At 40.3% G+C, this 18,168-nt stretch overlaps 1 protein-coding gene across 1 annotated transcript in view; it reads right to left on the minus strand.

Annotated features, from left to right (window-relative positions):
- C5H4orf45 (chromosome 5 C4orf45 homolog) overlaps positions 1-18,168 on the minus strand; it is a 98,956-nt gene that overhangs the window by 31,279 nt on the left and 49,509 nt on the right. Inside the window, exons 2-3 of the mRNA XM_036853419.1 lie at positions 17,339-17,571; positions 7,030-7,088 (exon numbers count right to left, since the gene is read on the minus strand). Coding sequence (XP_036709314.1) covers positions 7,030-7,088; positions 17,339-17,571 — 292 coding nt within the window. The remainder of the gene's footprint in view (positions 1-7,029; positions 7,089-17,338; positions 17,572-18,168) is intronic.

Here is an 18,168-nt window from a genome sequence, read left to right on the forward strand (position 1 = left end):
CAATATCCTCTTCTCCAAAAGTACCCACTTTTAGCTCATTTGCTTCTTCTGGAACTTCACCCAATATCCGTACACAGTACATGCCCCCTGGAGAGATCCCACTTGTCCTGTTCCTCCTCTGGGCCCCTGTACAGCCACATTCCTGGTTCTCTCCATTACCATTTTGGGAATGCCCTTTTCCTGTCACCTTTGTTAGGTCTCTTGTTTCTTGGATCATGTTCCTTTCTCTTTCCTGGATTTCCCCCTATTGTCTTGCTAGATAATATTCTCCAGTTGCTTCTTAGGGAAAAATGCATTTTTTTGAGTACATACATACATACATGAAAATGTCTCTTTTCAACCTTCCCACATGATAATTGGGCTGGGTATAGAATTCCGGGTTGAAAGTCACTTTCTTGCAGACAGGGAGGTCATTGACCAGTGCCTTCCAGAGCCCAGTATTGCTGTCAAGAAGTGTGATGCCTTATTGATTCTGGATCCTTTATATATGTCCTAGTTTTCCTCTGGAGGGCTTGACAGTAGTCTTCATCCCAGCAGTGAAGTTTCACAGTGACATGCCTTAACACAGTTGTTTTGTTGTTGTCATTTTGCTTTGGTGGAGACTTCCAATCTGGACATTCATGTTATTCCCTTCTGAGAAATTTTCTTATTGATTTTCTTTCTTCTGTTTTCTCTGATCTCTTTTGAGGTCTCCTATTAGTCAGATATTTGACTAATTTAATTTTAATTGATTTCTTACTTTATTATTTTTCACTTTCTTCTTTTCTGTCTCTTGGACTTTTTGTTCTACTTTTGTGAGATTAACTCAACTATATAGCATGAAATTTCTCTCCTATACTGAATCGCTATACTGATTTTTTTGCTAACAATATAATAGGAATTGTAATAAATGCATTTTGTTACATTATTTCAATGTACTTCATTTATTTAACTAATTGATAACATTTATTAACAGAGTGACCTGATTTGTTCAGGATACCTTCAGGTTAGTCTCTTGTCCAAGTGATCAGTTCCATTAGCTTCCTGTTTCACTCTCAAAAGTGTTCTATTTTGGGTGATAAAATATATGGTCACACTATTTACTGAGCACTTAGTATGTACCAAGTGCTGTTCTAAGTGCTGTATGTGTAACAACACATCTGTACAACAACCAGCGGAGTAGATTCTAATCATTTTACAGACTGGGAACCTGAGGCATAAATAGTTTAAGTAACTCATCCAAGGTGTCACAGCTACCAGGTGGTAAAGCGGGGACTTGAATGCAGGAAGTCTGCTTCAGAGCCTTGCACTTTTTTTTTCTTTATCAGCTATATTTGTTTGTTTGTTTAATATTTGTATTTATTTATTTATTATTGAGGTATAGTTGATTTATAATATCATGTTAGTTTCAGGTGTACAGCACAGTTTTATACATATATGTATGTATACATATATATTTATATTCTTTTCCAGATTCTTTTCCCTTATAGGTTATTACAAAATATTGAGTATAGTTCCCTGTGCTGTAGAGTCGGTTCTTGTTGGTTTCCTATTTTATATATAGTAGTGTGTATCTGTTAATCCTAACCTACTAATATATCCCTCCCCCACTTCCCCCTTTGGTAACCATAAGTTTGTTTTCTATGTCTGTGAGTCTATTTCTGTTTTGTATATAAGTTTGTTTGTATCATTTTTTTAATATTCCACATATAAGTGATATCATATGATATTTGTCTTTGTCTGGCTTACTTCACTTAGTGTGATAATCTCTAGGTCCACCCATGTTGCTGCAAATGGCATTATTTCATTCTTTTTTTATGGCTGAGTTATATTCTATTGTATATATGTACCACATCTCTTAACCACTATAGAGCCCACTTCATCACTTCTTACAATCCCTTACCTGGGGGATATTAGGTTATTTCTGAATCTGCATTACTGCAAACACCGTTGGACTCCTTTCTAGCTAAACCTTTCTGTACCTCCTTCATTATTTTCCTGGAGGATAAATTCCTAGTGAAACCAGCTGTCTTGATTCTCAATTCACACTCTTTAGACCATGCCGTGCTGTGCACCTCCTGAGGATGGGAACTGGCTAACAAACCCCTTGATTATGAAAAGGCAGAAAACAGGAAAGCAGACTAGGAGAGCCAACACTCTGAAAAGAGATGTGATCCTCAAGTAAACGAAACGTCAGGGGAGGTTGTAGTTCATTCTGATTTTTAAAACTCGTGGTGCTCTTCTCTGCATGGCTGACACCTAGGCTGATCACTCTCACCTTAGAATCTGCAGCCTCTTTGACACCCACACCCTGCCCCCACTGTCTACTGACAATGGCTGTCCATGGGAACCTGAACCAGTCCTTAAGACATTAGTGCTAAGACAAATCTATGCATCAGCAAATGAGTGGCAAAGAGGCAACTTTGTAGTGACATTAGGGCAGAGTCATATCAGCAGCTCCTTTCTGGAAGGAGGTTTGCCTGTGAATGACTGTTGATTTTATAGTTCCAGCAAGACTTTCATTTGCATGGATAACAAGTTTACCCAGGTAGGCAGTCATAGATTTCCCTAAAATGCTCCTTCTAAATCCAGCTTAAATTTCATCCCTCTCAGGAAGTCCTCACGACTTGAAGTTCTCCAGCTTTTCCGGCCGGAGCTATACCAATTTCTGCCATTCGGAGTACAAGAAGAACTGGTATTTGTCTTTTACACCGATTCAGCAAACATGTATTGAGTACCCATGTATGCCAAGCTCTGTGTTAAATGTAAGGAAGAGAAAAAGAAAGCAAGATATTTCCATGCCCCACAATTTTCAATAATGTGTAGCTTCTACAGATTTCACTTACTCCTTAAACAAAACGAAAAGCCCTGCCCATTCACTATTTGCAGTGCCTTCTCTTATAATTTGACTCTTTTAATTCGACTGTAAACTGTTCTCCCATTTCCTATCTGTGCTTTTTATTCTTCTTATTGAAATTAAACATACTGTTTGTATATATTGGAAAACACCCAACTGCAAACAGAAGAGACCACATAAAAATGAGTTAATCATCAGGTCACATGTCTCGAGAAACTTCTGTATTTAAAGCAAGAGAATGTTTCCTTTAATTCAGAAGAAAAAAAATAGAGTCAACCCACACCCAGTTACTGCAATCGTTCTCCATCAATGGATATTGTATTGAAATCTGTTTACATCTATCTGTCTTGAGAGTCTGTCAGCTACTTGAGAGCAAGGACCCTGTTTATTAATTAAGGTCTTCATCTCAAGCCTGTTGAAGTATATCTTTACTGGTCTTTTAAGATGCAATAAACAGGATAACACACCACTGATTTAATAACAGCTTTACATGGGAAGAGAAAAAGAGGCCCTACCTCTATAAACAATTATTATAAAACACATCCTGATTTCAAGAAAGTTAAATTTTAAGAGTATGCCCCAGAATGGAGGAAATCCTGTCATTGTCCTCGACTGGACTTCTGGTCTCGAAAACAAGGTGGACTCTTGCCTCTATTAAGTCAGTGGACAAAAATTCTTCAGTGTTGGTTGTATTGACTCAACTCATCCTCCTCTTCCTCCAGTGCTTTTTCTGAGACCGCTGATAGCTTCCAAATATTTGTCTGTTATTGTTTTCTGGGATTTCCACTTCCTCGTATGGAACCCTCCTCTTTGAATTCTTCGCTGGTTCTTACAGCCTCCTACTGTCCTCAGGGTCCTGCCTCTGAGGCTCTGTGGTCCCTCACTCACCTTGTCCTCTGTGTGGGCGCCCCGGCCCCCCAGGCTCTTCCCCTTCCTCTCTCAGTCCTCACGAGTGGCGCTCAGCCCTGGATGATCATCAGAATCGCTTGGAGAGCCCTTGGGAAAGGTCCAAGCCCAGATCCCCACCCAGATCCACAGCATCAGTCACCTTGGACTGATATATCAGCTCTGTGCCCTTGTGCATGTACCTTAGCCTCCGAAGCTCAATTCCTTCACCTGTAAAATTAAGATAATGCTGAAATCTGCTGCATCCCATCGCTGAGTACATTCTCGCTCCCCATCGTCACAGCAAACATCATCTCTTCTCTTTATTTAAAGCCTGCATGTCTTTGAAAGCTCAGCTCAAATCCTTCCCTTCTCACAGACTCCATCATCACAATTTATTTTGGATTGTTTACAGAGCACAGTGAAAACTCAAGAGGGACCTGTTGAAAATGAAACTGTCTCTTGGCTGAGCTTCCTACAACTGTCTTGTCACTTTTCAATTTTTTTCTCCACACAGCACTCCAACATTCCAGAGGGATCTTTTTAAAAAATTGGATTACGTTGCTTTCTATTTTAAATCTTCCAATGAATTCTCTTTGTTCTTAGGTTAAAATTCAAATCTTCTAACCTGGCCACAAGGTTCTACAAAATCTGACCTTCATCTTGCTCCCCTCCCATTGCCACCCTGGTCCTAACTAGATACATTCTTTCCATCCTCTGAGCCCTGTTCAGGCCGTTCCCTGGGCCAGGAATGATCTTATACTCACCTTTCCAAGCCAACTTAATAATTACTTCTTGGGTGAACACTTCTCTGACCTTCAGTCCAGGTCGATGTCCCTGGTAAAACCTTCTCTTTCCATCCCATAAACACCCTTTGTAATGAAAGGTTTTATCGTGAACTGCACGGAATAGGGCAGGATATTAACTTTTCCTTAATATACCACTATATCATTTGATTTGTTGCCACAGCATGCATTATATTTGTCATTTAAAAAAATTATTTAAAAGCATGAAAGACAGTATGACATAGTTGTTCAATGTTTCTCCCCTTCCCTAGAATACAAATTCCAAGAAGGGCATATACCGGGCTTGTCTTGTTCAGCACTGTGGCTGCAGGATCTAGCAGTGCTTTGAACAAAGGAGGTGCTAGATTTATAGAGTGAATGCAGTTGACTGAGAGGACAGAACATGAAAACGGTCAGGGAGGCTAAGCACGAAACTTGCCCAGGATGGAGATGACCCTTGGTCCAGCTGAGGGAATGCAAGCAGGTGGACACACGTGGGCCTGTCAGAGTCAGCATTCTCTTCAAGAGCCTCTCCCCAGCCTGAAGGTGGGGCCCGGAAGGCTCTTAAGCAGCAGTTGTGCTTAGTCTCGAGAGGGCAGCGTTCAGGTTACTGGCACCTGACTAGTTAGAAACAGGACCCGAGCCAGAGGCTGCGGGCAAATCTAATTTTTAACTTTATATTTAAATTTTTTATATTTAAAAAATTTCAACTTTTCTAGTTATACTTTTCTAATTGTATTTAAGTTTTTAAACTTTTCTACTTATAATTTTCTAATTACATTTAAATTTTTAAAACTTTTCTAGTTATAGTTTTCTAATTATAATTATCTTCATTAGGAATTTAGTACTCACCATATGCAGTTTGGTTTCATAATTTTGATATATATATTTATCTACAATTTCCCAACTGAATCCACAATTCCCTAGGTACAAGGTCTTTCTCATAAACATTTTGCATCTTCATGACTTGGTACAATCCATGTCATATTCCCTACAAGTGAATGTAGCCAACATTCCTTCATCCAAGGAAAATGCTCAAAGTGTCAATATTTCTCAGATTCTTTCCAACAAGTTTTTTATGTTTAAATAAGTTGAGCAGATGTTCACACTTGTATCACCAATGCTTGTTGAAGTTACTGTGATTTTCAATGGCCTTTCATTATTTTTGTTGTTTTTGCTTAGAAATATTTGATAGGGTATTTGTAAATAGGTGCTTGCAATGTTATTTGAACAAATGAAATGGAATATTTAAATGAGAACATGTGCTCTGCATGCAATAATTGTAACTATTTCTCCATGGCTTTAAACATAGGACATGCTTTGTAAGTTGTAGGAATTGTGCAGTGATATCTTTTGTTGTCCTGGATCGTATCGTAGTAACTAATAGACATTTGACATGGGGTTTATGGTCTTGTCTCTTTTTGGTGCAGCTTATGCTGTGGTGATAGAGCAGAAACAGACTAAAATCCACTAATTCTGTACATGCTAATAACGGGAATCTTCAATGTTTAAAAAGGAGGTGAAGTCGGCTCCAGAAACTGATCTCCAAAAGTCTATGGAGAACAAAGACATCATTGAATCTGCAGTCTTTAGGAGCAACGCTGATTGATCCCTTTCGCTCTCAGAAATCTGAACTATATGTTCCATCTAGATGACACGCCTAGGTTTTGCTTTTCCCGTAATTGAACATACCTTGCACTAGACATGTTTAATTTAGGTTACCAGCTGCCTTAAGAGAGTGTCAATTCAAGCCATGGTGTGACTTCAGTAGGACTATGTTTATTAACCAACATGACCTGTTATGATGGTTTCTAGGACAACGGCATGAAATGAGGGTTTTAAAATTTTTATTTTTATTTTTTTATTTACTTTTAAAATTATTTTTATTTATTTATTTTTGGCTGCATTGGGTCTTTGTTGCTGCACGTGGGCTTTCTTTAGTTGTGGCGAGCAGGGGCTACTCTTCATTGTGGCGCGTGGGCTTCTCATTGCGGTGGCTTCTCTTGTTGTGGAGCATGGGCTCTAGGTGTTCAGGTTTCAGTAGTTGTGGCGCGTGGGCTCAGTAGTTATGGTACACGGGCTTACTTGCTCCGTGGCATGTGGGATCTTCCCAGACCAGGGCTCGAACCCGTGTCCCCTGCATTGGCAGGTGGATTCTTAACCACTGTGCCACCAGGGAAGTCCCATAAGGGTTTTTTTTAACCAAAAAAATTATATTCTTGTTCTTCCACAAAAAGAATTATATTATATAGTTAAAGCTACCACACCAGACCCGTCCAGTGGCTGTTCTTAACAGGCTGGTTCCTTTTTCTCCACTGTGCTCTCACCATGCTTGCCCCACCTCTTTCCTCCCCTTAATGAAAACCTAGTAGATAGTGAACATTTTGTTTATGAGGAATAAAAATTCATAATTATACAAAGAAACCTATAGGACATAAAAAGTTTTAAAATATTAACCCTGTTCCTAATTTAGAAAGGAAACACATTAATTAATTGATGTAAAACGTATTAGTATGTGCTTACCATGGGTTCTGGTATCTGTGGCTTAGTTTCTCAACAGCAGCTTGACTGAACTCTTCATACTGTAAAAGGAAGAACATGAATCAAGTCCAAGGTCACTGGGCACAAACATGTCTGAGAGTCTGGGTTCCTGGTCAAAAAGGAGGTCAGGTTGAGCAATTAAACAGGAAATGCTAAATTCAGTTGAAAGAAGATGGTCTTTTGATTTTTGAACTGAGAGGAAAAGGCACAAGAGGTAAAATAACTCTGAGCCTCTGTGCTTTCCCTTCCCTCTCTGTCAAAGGACAGGTGTTGGGTCCCAAGAAGAGTGTCATCCACAATCTCTAAGCTCCTAATGATTCTGTGTCTACACCAGCAGGCATGCAAAACCACAATTTATCATTTAGATTCAAAGAGCTCAGCTCTTTTCACTTCACCTTGCCCTCACAGAATTAGGAAATGTGCTGGCTATAGCACAGGAAAGAGCTGGGGGATAGACTGCCTGTGGTGCAGTCTAGCTCTGAACGTTCCTTGCAGAAAGCGTCACAGAACATCGATAAAATATTTGGTTGCTTAGAACCAGTTCTCACATGAAAACATAATCCCCGTGCCCTTTCATGTGCATAGAAATTCTCTCTCATAACTGAATAGATGACTATAGACTGGCCTCTTTTCCCCAGGAACTGTCAATTGAGGGCACATTTTAATGCATAAACATGGGAAATGGGGGTGTCAAATTTATACTGAAAAGGGTTTGGGGCCTTAATCATTTCTCGATTTTCCATACTAGGGTTGTGAAACAGTGATAAGGATTATCAAAAGTACTTCACTTCAGTTTTGGAATGCATTTTTACATCGATGCAGGATGCTATATTTGTAACATATCAAAAAGTAGCAAAATCAAATGAGGCAACTGACAAGGGATACATTTCCAAAATATACAAATAGCTCATATAGCTCAATATCAAAAAAAAAAAACAACCCAATAGAAAAATGGGCAGAAGACCTAAATAAACATTTATCCAAAGAAGACATACAGATGGCCAACAGGCACATGAAAAGATGCTCAAAATCACTAATTATTAGAGAAATACAAATCAAAACTACAATGAGGTATCACCTCACACCAGTCAGAATGGCCATCATTAAAAAGTCTACAAATAACGAATGCTGGAGAGGGTGTGGAGAAAAGGGAACCCTCCTGCACTGTTGGTGGGAATGTAAATTGATACAGCCACTATGGAGAACAGTATGGAGGTTCCTTAAAAAACTGAAAATAGTTACTATGTGACCCAGCAATCCCACTCCTAGGCCTGTATCTGGAGAAAAACATAATTCGAAAAGATAAATGCACCCCAGTGTTCATAGCAGCACTATTCACAATAGCCAAGACATGGAAACCCCCTAAGTGACCACTGACAGATGATAAAGAAGATGTGGTGTATATATACAAAGGAATAGTACTCAACCATAATGAAATAATGCCATTTGCAGCAACAAGGATGGACCTATAGATTATCATACTAAGTGAAGTAAGCCAGACAGAGAAAGACAAATATCATATGATATCACTTACATGTGGAATCTGAAAAAAAAAAAGATATAAATGAACTTATATACAAAACAGAAATAGACTCACAGACATAGATAACAATCTTACGGTTACCAAAGGGGAAAGAGCGGGGAGGGATAAATTAGGAGCTTGGGATTAACAAATAAATACTAGTTTGTATAAAATAGATAAGTAACAAGGATTTACTGCATAGCACAGGGAACTATATTCAATATCTTGGAATAAGCTATAATGGAAAAGAATCTGAAAAAGAATATCTATCTAGCTACCTATCTTCTATCTATCTAACTATCACTTTGCTGTACACCAGAAAATAAGACAACATTGTAAATCAACTATACTTCAAAAAAGAAAGAAAAAAAAGTAGCAAAATCATATCCTAATGTTAATATCAGAGGAATCATCTTGTACTCTTTTTTATCTTCCCTGTTTTCTTCCTTTCTTCTCAAGCTTTGGTTTAGAATGACTTTCCTGATCAAGTGCTTCAGAGTTATTTGTGTTGGGAAAGCAGATCTATTTACTTAGGTCGTCTTCTCAGCAATGAAGACCTGAAAATTGGTCACTTCTAGAACTTTAATGTCCATGTATAAAATAAACAAACAAAGGAAGGGACAAAATAAACAAGATTTAAATGCCAGGTTGACCCACTATTCCATAGAAAATTTGAAAAGTGATTATCTGTATGTAATGGTAAAATCCTTGTTTCCCAATTGATTTCTGACACGTGATTCCCTAAATATTGACCTTATCAATGGACTTATAAATAATTTTATTATCAGCTTTTTGACAAATTTCCCAGGACTTGGACAATCTTCTTCGATCTTTGTTCCCATTTTTAATAACCAAAATTTCATTGTCTTAATTTGGAAAGACTGTTCTTAGAAACATACAACAGATTCATTTGCCCCCCACCCCTCTATTTCTCCTACAGTTATCAGCATATAATATCATAAAAATTTATCTAAAATAAGATGACCCTTTTCTATCTTAATTAATGAAATTCATCATGATTTATTTGGACGGTCATGCTCACTTTGCTATTAAACCTAATGAAATTCAGAATCAAAAAATCTTTTTTTTTTTTACTGGTCAGTTATTCATAAGAGTAAAGCAAAGACTGATTCAAAAACTAATTAAACATCTTCACAGAAACAGATAACAACTGATTAGTATATTCTCTATCTTAAGGAAATCAGTGAGAATCTTCACAGTTATTTTGCATGTTTTCAACTAGCGAAAATAATCATAACTTGAAATTGGATATTCCCTATTAAGCAACCTTTAAATAAGTCTAGGTATTAATTTAAAAGGATATGTCTGGTAATTACATTCAGGTACTGTGAATTAGACACAATTTCTGAAATGAGCTGTTAAATTTGAGTTAAATTAATCACAGACATTGGGGCCCATTCTAGTTAACAATGAAGATCATTGCTTAAAAATTTCATTTTTAATCCCAAATCACCTCTAGTCTAGAACTGCCATCACTGAGGAATCCTCTTGCTTTCTTGCTATATTTAGCTCAGGATGTTTTTCCTAATATATCCAATTTTGACTTTCCTTACTAGAAAGGACCGTTTTCCATCTCTGTAACTATGAGGTCTTTCTCGTCAGCAGAATGAGTACAATGGCAATGCGTTTCAAGAATGTGTGGATTGGGCTTCCCTGGTGGCGCAGTGGTTGAGAGTCTGCCTGCCAATGCAGGGGACACGGGTTCGAGCCCTGGTCTTGGAGGATCCCACGTGCCGCGGAGCAACTGAGCCCGTGAGCCACAACTACTGAGCCTGCGCGTCTGGAGCCTGTGCCCCGCAACGGGAGGGGCCGCGATAGTGAAAGGCCCGCGCACCGCGATGAAGAGCGGTCCCCGCACCGCGATGAAGAGTGGCCCCCACTTGCCGCAACTAGAGAAAGCCCTCGCACGAACCGAAGACCCAGCACAGCCAAAAATAAAAAATAAATAAATAAAAATAAAAAAGTAGCTATAAAGTTAAAAAAAAAAAAAAAAAAAGAATGTGTGGACACTAGAGTTTCTCTTCGCCATCCTCCTCCTTCATAAGGTGGAGCTCTTAGTACCAAACATTGGAGTGGAAAATCCCCTAAGGCTACCTTTTCTTATGCTAATGTAAGTTTTTCTTCACTTGCTTCCATTTGCAAAATATTACTGTTAACCACTTAGGTGTCTTTCTTCCCACAGCCAGTGAGAAGCATTCTCATTGCTGGTGCTGGGTCACCAAATTGCATAATGCTGCCTATTCTAGACTGGAACTATTGAAGTGAGAAAGGGGGGCTTCAAGCCTTTGTGTACATGGAGCATTTGAAGCATTCATTTTATATTCAGAGCAGGAGTAGAAACAAAACAATTCTCTCTGAAAAATGTCAGTGTTCAAGGCATGGATTCCGTGATGCCTTTTTCTCACTAAAAAACAAAAATTGAACAATGCAGAGGCTCATACTTCATTTTATGCCACATTATATGTGAGCTTGAGTTGAGTACCAACATGAATTATATCCTGGTCTCCTTTTTTTTTTTTTTTACTGCACTGTTTATTTAATTTGAATTAGTACATCAACTTTCAGCAAACAGACTAAACATTAAGTTTCATGAGTTCCTTGACTCTGGCCCCAGTATATGTTTTCTGTGGAGTATCCAAATAATGAGAAACATATTCCATTATGTTTCTAATGTGCTTATCATAATATAATTTAAAAATCCAGGACTTCCGTGGCGGCGCAGTGGTTAAGAATCCGCCTGCCAACGTACGGGACATGGGTTCAATCCCTGGTCCGGGAAGATCCCACATTCCGAGGAGCAACCAAGCCCGTGTGCCACAACTGCTGAGCCTGGGCTCTAGAGCTTGTGAGCCACAACTACTGAGCCCGCATGCTGCAACTACTGAAGCCCACGTGCCTAGAGCCTGTGCCCCGCAACAAGAGAAGCCACCAATGAGAAGCCTACGCACCGCAGTGAAGAGTCCCCCCGCTCACTGCAGCTAGAGAGAAAGCCCGTGTGCAGTAATGAAGACCCAACACAGCCAAAAAATAAAAAAACAATAAAGTGAGCTAAGAAAAAATCCATGAAGGCAAGAAAATACAGTATATAGAGACATTAATAATACTAGATCCCATTTCTTGAGACTGTACTAGAGTCTGTACTAGATACTATGCTAAGTGCTTTACACACATCTCACCTAATCCATTTAACAACACTCTAAGTTATTGTTATTATCCCTGTGGAAGACAGAATTCTAAAGACCCCCAAGATTCTCACTCCTTGGTATATACACCTTCTCCCAGATATTCAACCAAATACTAGGTACTGCTGTGAAGGGATTTTGCAGATGTAATTAAGATCCCAAATCAGTTGACTGTAAGAAAGGGAGATTATCCTCAGTGGCCCAAACTTCATCGGGTGAGCTCTTGAAAGGATCTGCGCTCTTCCAGGCAAAGGGGATTTGAAGCGTGAGGGGGATTTGGACATGAGGGAGAGCGTCTGTTGCTGGCTTTAAAGATGGAGGGCACCACGGCTATGGTATGTGGGCGGCTTCTTGAGGCTGATCCCTGGCTGACAGCCAGCAGAGAAATGGGACCTCAGTCCTACAACCACAAGGAACTGAAAGCTGCCACAACCCCATGAACTCGGAAGAGCCTCCAAGCCTCAGGTGAGATCACAGCCACAGCCAACACCTTGCATCCAGCCTAGTGAGTGCTGAGCAGAGAACCCAGCCAGACCTTCCCGGGACTTCTGACCTATAGAACCGTGAGCAAATAAATGGTGTTGCTTTAAGATGCTATGTGGTATGAGGTTATGCTCAGTAGGAAACTAACGCAACGCCCGTTTTATAGGTGCAAAAACTGAGACGTTATAAAGAATAGTAGGCAGACTAGCATGCAAAGAGAGAAAAGGGGGAAAACGAAAATATCTTCAGCTGGCTACTTGTGCATATTCGGTTTTTCACTAAGGCCCAGATTTGCCCTGAAAAGCACTATGAATCCTCGCTGCCTCGTTTACTCTCAGAGAGAAGGCACATTTCTATTATTTTTTCTGCACTTCCCCAGAGAGATTAATGTTTTCCTTATTCACGTGATAATTCAAGATACACTAGAATTTTATTTTAAAGCAAGACTAGAACTTATTCTGTTGGGAATTGTTAGGATTTGTGATGAGTAACCAATCATTCTGCTACCAGCCCTTTATCCAGAGTTAGCAGAAGGTCCCTACCAGGGTCTGAAATACGAGTGGATTCAACTATTCAACCTACAGAAAAGCGACATGGGAGCTTCCCGCGTCTCTGCTTGTGCCCAGTACACAGTTTCTGAAATATAATCAAGTGCCTGGTTGGTGACCGTTCTTACCCTTGGAGTTTCCTAATGTGCTGGCACTGTTGTCAGTTCAAAGGTTAGGAAGAGTGTTCCAAGTTTACTGTCCAATTAGCTCTACAACACAGAATTACACTGGGGGTGGTAGCTCAGGCATTGTGAACATAACAGTATAACTAAGTTTCAGTTAAAAAAAAAATATAGGCTAAGTAGTTCTCAAATGACTATTGAATAAGCTAGGAGGAAAATAATTCTCAATCTCACACACGCTTAAAGGCTCATCTCCCCCCTTCTGCAACTTGGTCTCTTAACAAAGACTCTGAATGAGAAAAGAATGGGATTTCAGTCTCCGTCTCCCATCATTTCTTGACGATCACGTGCGCTGTGCTAAGCGCTGCACGGAGGGCTGCGGATGCTGTCAGTACAAAGCCAAATAAGACACAGCTCTCAGGCCTCAAGGTGCTCACAGCCGTTTGGGATGTGGCTGGCACTGTGGAGACCAACTGTCTCACCAAAAACTTCAACAACCATCACAGCACAAAGAAACTTCCTACGAATTCCTCCCTAGCTGCAGGAGCCCACAAGGCTTCCAAAGCACTTATTTTCAATGCCATTTTCTTTGTGCCCAGAGACAGTGGGACCACATACCAGGGGCCCCTCTATTGAATGGGTTGTTTTCAATTTGCTCAATTAAGATTTCCTGGATCCTAGGTTCAGTCCTGGGAAGAGAATAGAGATCTCCAGATTGCTATGCATTCTATGCATTTTTGTCAAAGCAGCGGAGGTACCCCGGAAGTGTTGTATATGAATAGTAGGGAAAAGTATAATCCTAAATTTATAATGATATTAGAATTTCTTCCAAAGATCTTAAAAAGCCAAGATTTAGAAAACATATGTCCAGGTATTTTAGCCACCTGTGCTTGGGATACTAGATCACGCACAAGTTTCCAAATTCTTGACAGTAAATTTAAAGGACCCTGGCTGTGGAGCCAACGTCAGGTTTACTAGAATCCATTCTAATTTATACAACTTTTTCTTAGCTTTCTATCTCCCTATCATCATCAGATACTATTCGTTGAAAACCTATGGCATATGCTTAATACTAACTTTAAGAAGTGTAATTTTTTTAAGAAGGTGATGTTTACATTGAGATGCATACTCAAGATGCGTGTCAAAACTTACAAAAGCTAGTAACCACCGTGGTGTATTTTTAGCCTTCCTTAATGAAGCATAAAATCACCTGCTGGTCTTACTGGAACCTAGAACAGGAAATTAGGAAGAGCAGCTATTCTGCCTATAAAAATCCACTAGGTGAAGGTTTGTGCTTAAAATCAAAGTTCTGAGTTATCTCGGTGGGAGCCACCGAGGAATCTCTGCGGTTAGACAGAAACAAAGTGCCACCTCGGTGGGACTCTTACAGACACAGCCGTCAGGGGGATGGGATCGAGGGCTACCAAGGACAAGGAGCCAGAGAGAGAACAGGACGCGGATGGAGACGTTGCCCTGGGTTACATCGCACTCAGGAATGGACCAGCTCCCTATCGAGGAGGCGTGAATTCATGGCACAGATGCTCACGTGTTATTTGTGATTAGGGGCTTGTTTCTAGGCATGGAGTGTCTGTGTATCTATCAGCTCAAATGTCACTTCCAGCCAAGTCTCATTGCTCGGAAGGGGCTGCCTGGAGCTCTGCGTTGATAAGGTATCCAAGTCTGGGGCTTGACTCAGAAGCTGACCTTGGGGGGCAGGGGATGGAAGCAGGTCCTGGGTGCGGGGGTTGGGGGAGGTTAGCAGTCTTGGTGACAAATCCTAGGCCTTAGCTGGGGGGTAAATCATATGTGGTTCTTGACCTGTATCTACAGTCATTCTCAGTGCATCTTTTTGTTCTCATGATAAAGTTCTAGTCCAAGGAATCCTTTAAGGCTTGTTTAAGATCGTTACCTGAGATAAGTACATCTTCGAAAACAATTACTGTCAAAATGCTGGGGCCAAGAGCATGCACGGATGACAAGTCCTCACAGCCTATGCCAAACAAGACCAGCTTCTGTGTGAGCCACGGGGTTGGGCGGCGGGGTGGAGACCTCTGTATGACTCACACTCAGTCCCACCAGGGTTAAGAGGACCGTGCTGTCACACAGAGCGGGGATTTAGAGCCGTCTGTGAAATTCCATCAAAAGAAACCGAATAAATCCCTTCCTGGAAGGCTAAGTCGAGGCTGACGTGAATCTTGCATTCACAGCTACACACACTCAAGATGGGCAACAGATCAAGGGCTGTGCACAAAAGCCAGGCGTCACTGGAGAGAAGCAACAAGGCAACAGATGTTCTGGACTCTGTTCAAACTGGCTGCCTTGCTTTGCGTTTGTCCTCTTCTCGCTGGTGGTCGCTTTTGATATCGAATCAAGTTTCTGATCTTCATCTTTATTGCCTGAGTGGAGTAAGACCCAGTTGAGGAACCTGAGCCCTCATTCTGTGTCACTGGCCCTGAGTGACATTAAGTACAAAACCACAGTCCCAGTCATTGAAATCGGGGTGTCAACCGCGTGCCGGGCACCGTGCAGAGCGCGTTCCTCATGCCCTCGTATTTAGAAGTCGCGACATAACAAGAATCATACTAAGACACAGTCTTTTTTTTTCAGAAAAAAAAATTGTGATTTTTATTGTAATTGCATGGGAATTATTTTTATCAATCTGATAGATTTGACATCTTTATGATATTGAATCTTCCAAGTCATAAACATGATATATCTTTCCATTTATTTAGATCTTGTTTCAATAGTTTTATCATTTTTCTCCATGTGTTGAACATCTTTTTTTTTATTGAGGTATAGTTGATTTACAATGTTGTGCCAGAATATCCTTTTTTAAGATCTATTCCTACATACTTTGTATCTGTTGATGACACTGTAAGTAGTATCCTGTTTTATTGCATTTTCTGTCTGTTTCTCATATATAAAAATAAAATTGATTTTCGTACCTGGATTTTGTATCCTGTTGACTACCAAATTCTCTTATACTTTGAGGTATTCTATGTGGACAAGCATATTATAAGCAAATAATGATAGCTTTGCTTCTTCCATTTCAATCCTTACACATTTTATACTTTTTTTCCCCCTTATTGCCATGGTTAAGACCTCCAGTCCAAAGTTGAATGAAAAAATCATGATTTTGGGGAATCTGTGTCTTGTTCCTGATCTTAAAGAGAAATGCTTTCAATGTTTTATCATTAAGTATTGCTATTATTATAGGTTGTTTTTTGGGTGTTTTTTTTTTTTTGTAGATTGTCAGATTAGGGAAGTTCTCTTTTATTCCTAACCTAACCTAAAAGGGTTTTCCCTTTTTGGGTTTTGTATGTAAGTAGGAAAACCTTATGCTGGGAAGCTAAGAAACATATATGACATAGAGCCTTGATGTGTTCCAGGCATGGTGCCCAGCACTTTACAAATGTTTCTTTATGACAGCCCGACAAAGCAAATGCTCAGAGTCATGATGAAGAGGCACAGAGATCAAGGAACTGGCCAAGGCCACTCACAGCTAGCAGGTGGCAGGAGTGGGATAGGAATTCAGGTGGTCTTAGGAAGTGGGCACTCTAACACTGCCACGGGGCAGAGGAGGCATGGAGACCCAGGGAGGTGAACTCAAGCCCAGGGTCGCAGAGTTGGACCTGACTCAGAGGCAGGAGTGGAACCCACGTTCCTGACCTCAAAGACTGAGCTCCCAGCTGCTCTCCTGTACTTGCCGAGGGTTGGCCAGAAAAAGGCTTTTTCCTTTGTTAACCTTTACTATATGAGGCTGTACTATATTGCCTTAAGAAATCCAGTTACTGCGTCATTGATACATATTTTCAGGCAAAGTCTCGCCTGGGAAAAAAGTCTGAATTCTCAGATTTTGCTTCTAAAATCACCCGTGCTCTCTCCTGTTTCAGAGGAGAACATTTGGGGTCGTGCCCGCATCCACATCGCCAAGCGGAGATAGACAAGTCTTCTGAGAGCCCTCCGACTACGTGCCCTGGACAGTCTGATCTAAAGGCATGATCCACACAGTGGGTTTTAAAGCTCTGGGGCTGGTTTCGAGGTTGGTGGATGAAGTCCAGCACAGGCTGCTGCTTTAACACCACCCACTCACCAAGCCTTGCAAGGACGGGGGAGCGTGTGTGAATGTCACAGCATAGATGGGAATCTGGATGCATTCCAAAGCCAAGTGCAAATGCTCTCGGATTGCCCTCGGCTTCATTCCCTTCACACCTCTCCTTGCCGGTACTAAGGGATGAAGGGAGTGATAGCAGCAAGTACATTTATTCACACACTCATTTTTCTGCAAAAACTCCAATGCCATTGCTTCTCAAGGACAGGTCGAGAACACGACGTTTCCTACGGAAGCAAACTCAGAAAGCATTCAAACCAGGAAACAATGTGCAAGGAGGAGCATAAATTTAAGAAAAATACCTTAACGTGAAAGCCAGTCTGAAGCCTTGTTTTGTTGATAAAATCATACGCTGGTATTCCCCAACCAATTTCACCAACATACTCAGGTTTATATTTGGCCGGCAAGCTTCTCTTTGAGGCAGGCCTCCGTAAATATCTGAGATCTCCAGTTTTTTCTAATGCAGGACGCTTTTCTCCTATATAGGAAGTATGCTGAACAACTTCAGGGAGATGATCCTTTACATAATCTGGGCCTTAAAACAGAAAGAAAAAAACACTTTAAAAAAATCTCCACACTTTATTCTAAGATGCTTTATTCTAAATGGTGGAAATAATAATAGCTAATGCTTGTATGTCATTGACTATCTTCTAGGTGCTCTCATAAGCCTTTTAGATATGTTAATTCAATTACTCCTTGTAATAACCAAATGAAGTTGGGAGTATTATTTCCCCCAGTTTATAGGTGGGGAAAACGAGGCCCAGAAGGATTGGTTACTTGTCCAGAGTCACAGCTAATGAGCCGACAGGCTGTCTCACGGTTTTCTTTATAACCAACTTAATACAGACACGTTCTTTTTTTAAAGTTTAGTTTATTGAAGTATAGTTGATTTACAATGTTGTGTTAATTTCTGCAGTACAGCAAAATGATTCAGTTATACATACACACACACACATATATATGCATTCTTTTTCAGATTCTTTTCCACTATGGTTTATCACAGGATATTGAATATAGTTCCCTGTGCTATACAGTCGGACTTGGTTGTTTATCCATTCTCTATATAATAGTTTGCATCTGCTAATCCCAAACTCCCAATCCATCCCCCCCAACCCCTCCTCCTTGGCAACCA

The sequence above is a fragment of the Balaenoptera musculus genome, chromosome 5 (assembly GCF_009873245.2).
Source record: "Balaenoptera musculus isolate JJ_BM4_2016_0621 chromosome 5, mBalMus1.pri.v3, whole genome shotgun sequence".
Classification (NCBI taxonomy): domain Eukaryota; kingdom Metazoa; phylum Chordata; class Mammalia; order Artiodactyla; family Balaenopteridae; genus Balaenoptera; species Balaenoptera musculus.